The sequence below is a fragment of the Eubalaena glacialis genome, chromosome 17 (assembly GCF_028564815.1).
Source record: "Eubalaena glacialis isolate mEubGla1 chromosome 17, mEubGla1.1.hap2.+ XY, whole genome shotgun sequence".
In the NCBI taxonomy this organism is placed as follows: domain Eukaryota; kingdom Metazoa; phylum Chordata; class Mammalia; order Artiodactyla; family Balaenidae; genus Eubalaena; species Eubalaena glacialis.
The window spans coordinates 52,880,388-52,892,611 of NC_083732.1; the positions used below are offsets into that span (position 1 = coordinate 52,880,388).

General features: G+C 39.9%; 1 protein-coding gene across 1 annotated transcript in view; it reads right to left on the bottom strand.

Moving 5' to 3' along the window:
- SNX31 (sorting nexin 31) overlaps nucleotides 1–12,224 on the bottom strand; it is a 66,273-nt gene that overhangs the window by 13,048 nt on the left and 41,001 nt on the right. Inside the window, exons 9-10 of the mRNA XM_061171992.1 lie at nucleotides 7,787–7,879; nucleotides 2,898–3,101 (exon numbers count right to left, since the gene is read on the bottom strand). Of these exons, the coding sequence (XP_061027975.1) occupies nucleotides 2,898–3,101; nucleotides 7,787–7,879 (297 nt within the window). The remainder of the gene's footprint in view (nucleotides 1–2,897; nucleotides 3,102–7,786; nucleotides 7,880–12,224) is intronic.

Consider the following 12,224-nt stretch of genomic DNA (forward strand, 5'->3'; position numbering starts at 1 on the left):
AAAAAGAAACAAACTACTGAAATACACAACAAGCTGAGTGAATTTCCAAAGAATTATGCTAAGTAAAGAAAATCCCAAAAGGCTACATAATGTTTGATTATACTCATGTAATATTATTTTATTTTTTAAGGTAATCAATTCCTTGCTTTTATTTATATTTTTACCTCCTAAACACAGTCAATTCTTATTATTCACAGTAGTCATGTTCTATAATGATACCATAAACACTAAATTAGTGGGTACTGAAAAACAGCCCAAGGGGAAACATAGGTTTAGGTTCCTGTGAACCTCTGGTCACAACATTTTCATCAACCGATCAATACATAACCTTGTTTTATGTGTGTTTGTTTTTTCAGTTGAGGTATAATTGATATGCAAAAAATTGCACATATTTAATGTACACAATTTGAAGAGTTTGGACATATGCATATATACATGAAATCATCACCACAATCAAGTAATAAATATATCCATTACCTCCAAAAGTTTTATATAATATTCTTGAAATGATACAATATGAAAATGTCAAATAGATTAGTGGTTGCAAGGGTTTAAGGAGGGATGGGGGTGGGAGAAAGTGGATGCAGCTATAAAAAGCCAACATGAGAGATCCTTGTGATGATGGAAATGCCTTGACTCTTCATTGTATCAATGTCAATACCCTGGGTGGTGATGTCGTACTATAGTTTTGTAAGATGTAATAATTGGAGAAAAGTGGGTAAAGTGTATGCAGGATCTCTGTACCATTTCTTTCAACTGCATGTGAATCTACAATTATGTCAAAATTAAAAGTTTACCTAAAAAATAATTAACTGTTTAAAGCAAAAATAATTATAATATAGCATGAGGCTTATATGTAGAAATAAAGTACAGCAACAAATACCACAAAGGACAGAAGGGACAAATAGAGGTACACTGTTGTAAGGTTTTTACCCTTTTTGTGAAATAGTGTAATATTTGAAAGTAGACTGTAATAAGTTAAAGATACATATTAAAATCTCTTAAATAACCATAAATTTAAAAGGTATTTAAAAAAAAACAACAGTGCAAATGAGTAGAATCATAAAATAGTCACTCAGTCAAAAGAAGGCAGGAAAAGAAGGAAAAAACTGATATATCCCAAAGAAATGGACAGATCTACAATTATAGTTGAAGATTTTAACACTCCTCACAGTAACTGACAGAACAAGTAGAGAGAAATGTGTAAGGACAGAGGCTATTTGAACACCATCAACTGCTTGACATAATTGACATTTATAGACTATTCTACCCAATAGTGGCAGTGTATATTTACATTCTTTTCAAGTGCACATTGGACATTTCAAGATAGACCAAACTTTGGGCCACAAAACAAGTTCCCATAGTTTAAAAAGCCTGAAATCATATGATATATTTTTTTCTGACCCCCAGAGGGAAAGAGTGGCACAGAAAGAAGGGTTAGGAGGCTGTGGATTTCATCCAGGCAGGAAATGTTGAGACCAAGCTGTGAGGGCAGAGAGAAAGGGAGAGTTTTGAGGGATAGCAGGGTCATAGAATAGATAGGTCTCTATCAGCAATTAAAAGTATAAGGTGGGGGGAGGATAAATTAGGAATTTGGGATTAACAGATACACACTACTATATGTAAAATAAACAACAAGGACCTACTGTATAGCACAGGGAACTATATTCAATATCTTATAATAACCTATAATGGAATAGAATCTGAAAAAGAATATATACATATACACATATGAAACTGTATCACTTTGCTGTACACCTGAAACATTGTAAATCAACTATACTTCAATAAAAAAAAATTTTTTTTTTAAAAACCATGTAAGGTAAGAGAAAAGCCAGAGATTATTTCAAGATTGCTGGTTTGGCAATTAAGGAGTGGTGGTAGAGGTTCCCTTTATCAAGATAGGGAACACTGGAGGAAGAACCTTAGGATGGGCATGAGAGGGAAAAGATGAGTCTGGCTTGGGGAAAGGTTGAGTTTGAGGTGTCTATGAAACACTTGGTGAAGATGTCATGAATGCAGTAGGAAATACTGGACTTTTAACCAGTCATCTGTAATTGATTTCAGGGAATATGTAGAGGAAAGATGCTAGAAATGGAACCCCAGGAAACACCAGCATTTCAGGAGTAGTCAGAGGGAGAGGCAGCCCTCAAAATTAGGGGAGGAAGCAGGGGAAGTTTTGAAAAGGAAGACATGGTTGACTGCATCAAATGCCACAGACAGGCCTAGTACCAAGCCAGCTAAAAAATCCCTATGGGTTTCATGGATTTAGCAACTGGGTATCATGGTTTCTCTAGTAGCATTCATCCTCTACTAGTTAACCTCCATTTCCTGTGTAAAGGGGATAATCCCTCTTAGCTCACTGGGTTATTTTTAAGAACTTAATTAAATAGCAGATGCGGCATTGCCCAGCACAGCACCTGGTACAAAGTAGGCACTCAGTAAGTCTGATCAGAAGGGTTTCTCTTGGGAGGAGATGACAATGTAGGTATGATGCCGGGGATCCTTAAAAATAGCTCTGATGGGCAGTGTTCAGTTTCCAAGCATAGAGATCTTGTCAGTACTGAGAACGTATTGAGTGCTCAATAAATGGTAGCTGTTATTGCTACTCGTTGTTATTACTTTAAACACCCTTCAAGCAGTAAAGAAGCCTGAAGGTGGAAGGTGGGAAGATGGTTGTCTCTACAGCAAGGGTGGGGAACTTGTACCAGATAATAGACAGGTTTTTACCACTAGGTGATGTTTACTGTGGCTTAGACGCCAGCCCACTCAAGGTACTGATTTCAATGGCAAATCTGTCTCCCCAGTACCACTGTTGTCATCCAAGAACACTAGGACTTTAATATCATGGGTGGAGGCTTTAAATCATGGGTAAGGCAAGCTGCCAAGATACTCACAAGGAAAGTGACCTGCCAGCACTTCACTCTGTTCATCTGGAAAATGACATCCTGGGTCTGGTTATCAGGCAGGGTTATGCAGCAGCTGATCTCATTATTGCCAACAGAAAGAACGGTCCCACAGCCGGGTTCTGGGTAGTCACAGGTACAGGGATCCAGCTGCACGTATCCATAGTGCCACACCTCTTGGGAGAGCTCCAAAAACTGCTCCAAAGGGGGGTGGGGGATGGAGGAAGCAAAAGACTGCTTGAAGCAGATGAAAATCTCACGTCAGAAGCTACTACCATTCTAATGCAACACATGGAATGGAGTCACAGTGAAAGCACCTTTTTCTTCTGGACAATGCCAATGAAGACAATGCCCCTTGTGCTGACAATAAAGGCTGCCCACGTTCATGGTGTGTCCTGCCTCGTTGACCATTGTGTCCCTGCTCCTGCTACAGTGCTTAGACATAGTGGAAATAAAAATATTCGATGTGTGAATGAAGAAGGAAGAAAAGAGTAGAAGGAAATCGAATGAATAGTTAGGATTCTATCTCAGCAGATTATAGCAGCAAAATAAACAAAGTGTATATTTAAAATGCTGTGTTTTAAAAAACTAAGCTGAGATCAGGAAAGTAGTTCATTTTTACAGGCTGTTTTATATGCTGGTGGCATTAATTGTCAGAGACAGAGTTTTTGGAAATGGCAATGAAATGAGGGCAAGAGTGAGTCTTCTCTCTAGGTAGAGTTCCACAGCCCAAAAGTGCCAAGGGAATGTTTAATGTTAGTGATGCTTAAGGTTTAGATTTTCCCTCTGCTTCTGATGTTACTCAAGAACAGAGGACAGCTGCATTTCACACCTGTGGTCCTGGCGTCCTGTCTTGTTAATGTCTATTGAGGACTTTTTTTTTTAAAAAAGTGATTATTAATGACTGCATTCAAATAACCTGGTATCAGTTTAGGGACCTCCACCTTGTTCTTCCAGCCTTCACCATGGTCCTGCCTGATGGGGTGGGAGACGTGTGCTCAGAGAAGGTAGTTCTCACTTTACCACATGGTTAAGTCAGAAGGACCACCCAGTGACAACCTGGCTCTCTCCCAATCCTTCCCTGAAGCAAGGTTAACTTACACCTCCCTTTCAAGGACTACGTGAGCGCTCTCTGATAAAGGGAAACCTGCTGAGACATATGCGGTGAGGGACAGCTGACTCTTGCTACTAGGCGGCAGAGGATTCCAGGCTACTGTCCCTCCCGGCCACGTGTTGGACCAGCTTACTGTGTTGCAGCCCATGCATTCAGCTTAGGAGATGCGTTAAGCTGCCGGGCCTCCCTTTGGGTCAGTGGGCAACAACAGAAATGACAGGTTGTAAGTAGATGCTACCTACCTGTGTGGGTGGGGACCGGGGCGGAGCAATCTTGCCACAGAGCATTTAGAAGAGTTTCATGGCTTTTACTACAAAAGTTCTTTTTTATTATATGGTATAAATCTTTAATTTAACTAATTTAAATTAAAATAAATTTAATTTAGTTTATTCTTTGGTAACACTTAAAAAATCTGTAATAAACTCTTGGCTGCAATGCTCTAAAAGAGATGAAAGTATTTGTTTAACTAAAAGTTAAGCTCCATTTCTCAAGAAAGTTGTTGATGAATAAGTACCTTTGCTCAAAATGCTGGCTGGCATTTGCCATTCAAAGGAGGTGCACTGATATTACTGACTGTGTGAAAACCAGAGGACAGAAATCTAAAAGGATTATCTATTTGAAAATTAGTTCTGTTTTTGTTTTTGGCTGTGCCACACAGTTTGCAGGATCTTAGTTCCCCAACCAGGGGTTGAACATGGGCCACGGCAGTGAAAGCATAGAGTCCTACCCACTGGACCGCCAGGGAATTCCTGAAAATTACTTCTTTTAAGAAGTACTTTAAAGGGACTTCCCTGGCGGTCCAGTGGTTAAGACTCTGTGCTCCCAGTGCAGGGGGCATGGGCTTGATCCCTGGTCTGGGAACTAAGATCCCGCATGCTGCATGGTGTGGCCTAAAAAAAAAAAAAAAAAAGGTGCCTGAAAAAGATAATTTAACATGTGTAACTGCCGAAGATACGGTTATGTATTTTCATTTAGATCAGGGTTTGGCAAACTTTTTTTTTTTTTAAATAAATTTATTTATTTATTTATTTTTGGCTGCGTGGGGTGTTCATTGCTGCGCACGGGCTTTCTCTAGTTGTGGCGAGCGGGCGCTGCTCTTCGTTGTGGTGCCGGCTTCTCATTGCGGTGGCTTCTCTTATTGTGGAGCACAGGCTCTAGGCGCCCGGGCTTCAGTAGCTGTGGCACGTGGGCTCAGTAGTTGTGGCTCACGGGCTCTAGAGCTCAGGCTCAGTGGTTGTGGCGCAGGGTTTAGTTGCTCCGTGGCATGCGGGATCTTCTCGGACCAGGGCTCGAACCCATGTCCCCAGCATTGGCAGGTGGATTCTTAACCACCGCGCCACCAGGGAAGCCCTGGCAAACTTTTCTGCAGAGCCACGTAGTAAATATTTTCAATTGTGTGGGCATATGATCTCTATCGCAGCTACTCACCTCCTCCACTCTAGCACAAAGGCAGCCTTTGACGATACATGCATGAATGAGCGTGGCTGTGTGCCCGTGGACTTCATTTACACAAACAGTGGCCCATGGGCCATAGTTAGCCTCTCTCTGGTTTAGAACAAATGACTGCTCCTTTAGATTAATTTCACTCATTTTCAATTCCAAGTTTTCTTGTACATGTGCATAAAATTAAGCAATAGCTGTTAATGTGTTCACTCCATTAGCAGAACTTCACAAACACTTAAATAATGCTGGTTTTATAGCAGTATTCTCAGATGCTTCAAGAGAAAATCATTTGTTAATTTGAATAATGGTTCAATATTTTTTTTTTTTTTTAAATTTTATTTATTTATTTATGGCTGTGCTGGGTCTTCGTCTCTGTGCGAGGGCCTTCTCCAGTTGTGGCAAGTGGGGGCCACTCTTCATCGCGGTGCGCGGGCCTCTCACCGTCGCGGCCTCTCTTGTCGCGGAGCACAGGCTCCAGACGCGCAGGCTCAGTAATTGTGGCTCACGGGCCCAGTTGCTCCGCGGCATGTGGGATCTTCCCAGACCAGGGCTCGAACCCGTGTCCCCTGCATTGGCAGGCAGACTCTCAACCACTGCACCACCAGGGAAGCCCCTCAATATTTTTTCAAATGAAAAAAAACCCCACACATACCCTGTCCCAAAGCAGTATAGATGAGTCTGACAAACAAAACATATTTTAACAAAAGAAATGGCCTCTGCTTCATTGTGTTATCTTTTTTTACTCTTTATATTTGGCCAACCACTAAAGCATTGATTTTGAACAAAATGCAAAGAAAATTTAGAGGACTAAATTCATGCACTCAAAGTGAGCTTTTTAAAAGGCCACTATCAAAATAGTATGATAAAATCAGGTAAAACATTCAACATAGAAAATAAAACTTAGGGCTTCCCTGGTGGCGCCGTGGTTAAGAATCCGCCTGCCAATGCAGGGGACACGGGTTCTAGCCCTGGTCCGGAAAGATCCCACATGCCACGGAGCAACTAAGCCCGTGTGCCGCAACTACTGAGCCTGCGCTCTACAGCCTGCAAGCCACAACTAATGAAGCCCGCAGCAGAGCCCGTGCTCTGCAACAAGAGAAGCCACCCCAATGAGAAGCCTGCACACCGCAAGGAAGAGCAGGCCCCGCTCACCGCAACTAGAAGAAAGCCCACGCACAGCAATGAAGACCCAACGCAGCCAAATAAATAAATAAAAAAAAATTTTTTTTAAAAAGAAAAGAAAATTTGTTTTGTGGCAAAAATACGAATACAAATTTTGGTAGAGCAAAGCAGCATGGTTAAAAACGGCATTCTTACTAAATTAAGAAGTTTATAGAGCAGAAATGTCCTTAGAATTGGTAACTGTATCCAAAGTAGTAGCAATATGCTGTCCATCAAAATAGAAGCTGTAATTATACAAACTTACAAATACACAGAGAAACTGAACTTCAAAATTTCTCAGACAAAGCTGTGGTGGAATACCAAGGGGGGAAATACTAAATCATGGCAGTATATGCTTTTTCTCTTTTTTTGCAGCTCAGCAATAAAATTCTCACGGTAGACTTTGAAGAATTACTTTCTATATCAACCTAAGTTTAAATGAGTCCTCTAAATTTGTTGGCATTTTCTTCAAAATCAGTGCTTTCGTGGTGAACACTGGTAAAGTATAAAGGATAAAAAAAAAAAAGACAACACAATGAAGCAAAGGCCATTTCTTCTGTTAAAATATGACTTGTCAGACTCGTATACACTGCTTGGGGGAATGTGAGTTGGTACCATATTTATGGAAGTTTTAAAAATGGACATTTAGAAATATATCCTAAAGAATAATAGAACATGTATTCAAAGATAGAGATGTTGGCTGCTGTGTTCAGGGACTTTCAGCCAGGAACCATACCAGGTGTTGGGAACACACAGAGTATGTATAAATTAGACTCAGTCCTGGGCCTCATGGCGCTCGCTGCCAACGTGATTTATAGCAGCAAATCCTGGAAACGACCTGACTTCCGATAATAGGAAATTGGTTGGCTAAATGATAACATAACTATAAAATGGAATACTCTGTGTCATTAAAAATGATGTTGAAGGTCTATATTAATTAACCTGGCAAAGGACTCACAATATATTGTCTGTATTTTTTAGTCTTTAAACAATAAGCCTTTATTAATTTTATGAAAAGAAAAATCAATGAAGGTATTCTCATTTTTAAAAAGGCCCCATTTTTAGTGCTTCATGGGTTTATAAATTACAGAAACAGCTCAATTCCAGTCTGTTTCTTTAACTCCCTTTCAAGAGATTTCTCTTGGTGTAATATTTCATTCACCTTAGTTTGGTTGTCTTCTTTCTGGAGAGCCTCTAATTTTTGCCTCTGCACCTCTGTGGGTTTGGCCCATTCTTTTTCAATGTCCTGTATTGCCTTAAAACAATATAAGTTGTAAAATTAGCAAAATTAACAGAAATGAATTAATCTGACAAAAACATACTCGTGTATGAAAGGCTATAAAAACAGACCCAAGTGGACACATATAAGGATTTAGCATGTTATAAAGGTTACTTTTTAAATTAGTTGGATGTGGGAAGCAATTTCTCAATGGTTTGGGGACAACTGGTAGCACTTAGGAAAGAAAATAAAACTAGCTCTTTCCCCACACCACCCAATCAAATAAACACAGATAGGTTAAAGATTCGAATGTAAAAACCATAAAAGAACCAGAAGGAAATAAAAGGTATTTTTATCTGATCTTGTGATAGGAAATACCTTTCTAAGATACAAAGATAAAATGTCATATAAATGAATGTATAATTACATAAAAATATAAGAACTTCTGTATATAAAACCACCAAGAACAAAACTAAGAAGCAAATGGCAAACCAGGGGAAATGACTGCATCATATGTGGCAAAGAGTTGATCTTATTTACGTAAACCAACAGTAAAAATGTAAACATCCCTAATAGGAAAATGGACAAAGGATATGTATCAGCAATTAATAAAAAGGAATTCCAAATGACAAATATAGATTGAACCTCACTAGTAGTCAAAGAATCTGTTTGCCTCTCAAATTGGCAAAGACAAAAAATATATATAATATTCAGAGCTGGCAAGGGTTTGGAGAAACAGGAAGTTTCATATAGATCTGATGCAATTTAAACTGGTAAAATTTTATGGAGGTGACTTGGCATATAAATCTAAAACCACCTATAGGCATGATAAACATAGACGTGGGGAAAATGTACTGATAAGGCTATTACTACTATTGTTTGTAATACTGAAAATTTTTCAACTATTAATAGTGGCAAACACATGTATGGTGCTTACTATGTGTCAGGCAATGTTCTAATTGCTCTAAAACAAAAGTCAATCCCACCCCCTCCCCCTCTGGTAACTACTAATTTGTTCTCGGTATCTATGCATTTGTTTTTGTTTGGTTTGGTTTGTTCATTTATTTTATCATATTATTTATTGATTATTTAATTTATATTTCAGTGAAATCATATGGCATTTGTCTTTCTCCATCTGACTTATTTCACTCAGCAAAATACTGAGTGAAATACATGTCCATCCATGTTGTCACAAATGGCAGGATTTCATCTTTTTTATGGCTGAGTAGTATTCCAGCCAAGGAATGCTCAGAGCCACCAGAAGATGAAAGAGGCAAGGAACAGAAACTCCCTTAGCACCTTGAGAGGGAACATGGTCCTGCCAGCACCTTGATTTCAGACTTCTGGCCTATGGAACTGTGAGAGAATAAATTTCTATTATTTTAGCACTCCTCCCCCCACCCCCCACATAAAGAAAAAAGTCAACCCTCACAGCCACCCTATGAAATAGGTACTATTATGAAATGCCCAAAAATAGGTGACTGAGTTTAGGTACAACCAAATAATAAGTTATGCTATCATTTAAAACTATATAGAATATTTAACAACATGAGGAAAGTCTGTGATGCATTGATACATGAAAAAATGTCAAGTTACAAAATAAGGGCATAGTAGTAGATCCTGATTTTTATAAAACAAAAAATATATATAAAACAAAACCCAAAAGACCTTGTATCCACACTTAGGAGTCAAGAAAATGGATGTACATATGAGCGAAATGTAGTATATGAAATAAACACATCAAAAAAGTTGAGTTTATACGTATGGTCGATTTAAGATTCGGGATGATGTTTACTTTTGTTTTTGAGCTCTTCCATATTTGCATATTTTTATAAGATGAAAACAAATTTTACAATTGAAAAACAATTAAAAGTGAATACACTGTTAGGCCCTTTTTGATCAGCTTTGGGTAACTGCCACCAGCTAGTGTTCCCAAACTCCAACTCCCTGATGGGCTGCTCAGTTCTGTTTCCTAATCTGCACTGACGATTTAAGCAGAACAACACTGGTCTTAAAGACAGAAATCACCTGAAGACAACTTAAGCCCTCAGCAATTTCTTCTGTGCTCTTCCCTTCCGTTCCTGGCATCCAGCCTCCCTTACCCCTTTATCCCGCCTGGCCCCAGGGCAGGCTCTGAGATCAGCTTTCCATCTCATCAGCTGCATACACTTAGCCTGTGCTATGCCGCCATAATGCTTTAAAAGAGTTTTCCAGTGGTCCTCAGACTGTTAACACCTCAAGGAAAGAGCCTGAGTCCTTTACCTCAGTGTATCTTGTCCAATGTCTTACATCCAGCAAAACTGCAAACAATTCTTTGCCGATTACCAGCACTTATTTATATCTTAGTCTGAATGTAAGTCTATGTGTTATGTCCCTCATATCACTGAAGGACAGAAAGAAAAGCTGAATAAATTTTTGATGCTGCTCTTTAGGTTGGAGGAAAGGAGATGGATTTAGAGAGGAGAAGAAGAATGACTACTATTTGTTGAGAACCTGTTTTACATAAGTTTTCCCATTGACTTTTTCCAAACTGTTCTGTGGGTTAGGAACATTTACCCCCATTTTACAGATGGGTAAAATCAAGGTCCAGAGAGGTTATGACTTTCAAGACAACCCAGTAAGTAAGTGGCAAGGGTTGGATTAAAACCCAGATCTGATCACTCCACCAAGCCCTCCTCCTATTGCCCAAGACACTGAATTCTGACCATGTAGGCAGCTACACACCCCAAGGCTTTCTCCTTGTTGCCAACTATTCTCAAAACTGAACCTAGATACCACACCAGAATGGAATCAGCATGGGTGTGAAGAAGAAAACACCTTTTTCTTTCCAGAATTCTACTTGATGTTAAAGCCCTGTAAGGACTGTTAGAACAGGGCAACAATGTCAAAGAGAAACATGGCTAAAAATACAAGGTAAACAGCAATCATGGCGGTTAGTATGTAAGTACTAACCAAAGATACATCATTCATCATTAGAAGATCTGGGAGTCTCAAACACGGAGATTTACATGTCCTACAGGAGAGGTAACATAACTGTTTTTGTTTTACTACCTTTGAAAACCTTTGCCCCTGATTATGACTTCAGAAGGCATCACTCAAATGTATTATATACAGTACCTCACTCCAGGCAATGAGAGAGTCGAGTTTAGATAAATGTCTCTATTCAGTTATATGGTTCCCCGAAGACTGGTTGATGGAGACTCACGTGGAACCTAATTTTTAAAATTGCATGAAATCACGTAAGTCAAGGTTTTCATGAGCTTCAATCACGCATACGCTAGTGCCCTCTGCAGAGGCTTTTGTAGTGAGAAATGGAGAGTGCATGCCTTTTTAAACAAGGCATCAGCCACTTGGCTCCGGGTGTTTGAGGCTGAGCAGAGCAAGGCCAGGAATGCGGGAGCAGATTGGGCCCATACAAGGGCATTGAGCCATGGGGGTATTAGGAGGCTAGTGGTCAGCCCACACTCCCCTTATCGTACCATGGGCCCTGATGCAGGGCTGGGCCTGCCTGGGGGAAGGGGCACCTTTTTCTAATTTGCACAAATTGTAAATGGGCCAGTGGTAGCCCTGCTGAATGTAGGCCCAGAATTGACTGAGCCTTCAGTATTTTTTAGAAAATCCAGAAACTTATACTTTTATACGCAATCTTCCATTTTGTTTAATGTCACTCAAATTTTAAAAAAGAAGGAGGAAGGAAACACCTTGCAGGAGTCCACTTGGCTCGTGGGGCATCACTGGACACGCTTGCTTTAAAAAAATTGATAGTATTCCTTAATGGTTAATTATGATGGCACTGTTATTTATCAGAACTCCTCAGAACGTTTTCCATTAACATTTTAAAAGGATGATTGCTTCTCACTCACATATCCTAAGCACCCAGGACACAGTCTGTGCCCTTGGCCATTCAGAGTCTAGCTAGGGAGATACTATGTGAACCAGTATTCACAATACCAGGTGCGGGCACCATAATGGAGGGCAGAACAAAATACCATGGGGGCAGGGAGGGAGAAGGCAAGTAAGACTTCCCAAAGGAGGCAGCACTGTGGTTCCCTCCCTCCTGCTGGCCGGTGGCCCCCTTTCCATTTCTCAGTGGCTCCGCTCGAATTCAAGGAATGATAATGGCACAGGTTATTATGACATCAACTACAGTTTTTTGAAGACTTTGCCAGGCAAAGAGCTAAGGTTTGAATGTCAGTCTGTTAAAGCTGGAAGAAAACTTACTTAGAGACTATTAGTTCAGTCTCGTCACTTCACAGGGAGAAATTGTAGTTCCAGTTCCAGAAGGATGAAGTGACCGTCCCAAGGTCACCCAGAGAGAGAGAGCCAGTGACAGAGCAAGGGATAGAATGCATTTTTGAAACTACAATTCAGTGTGCTTTCC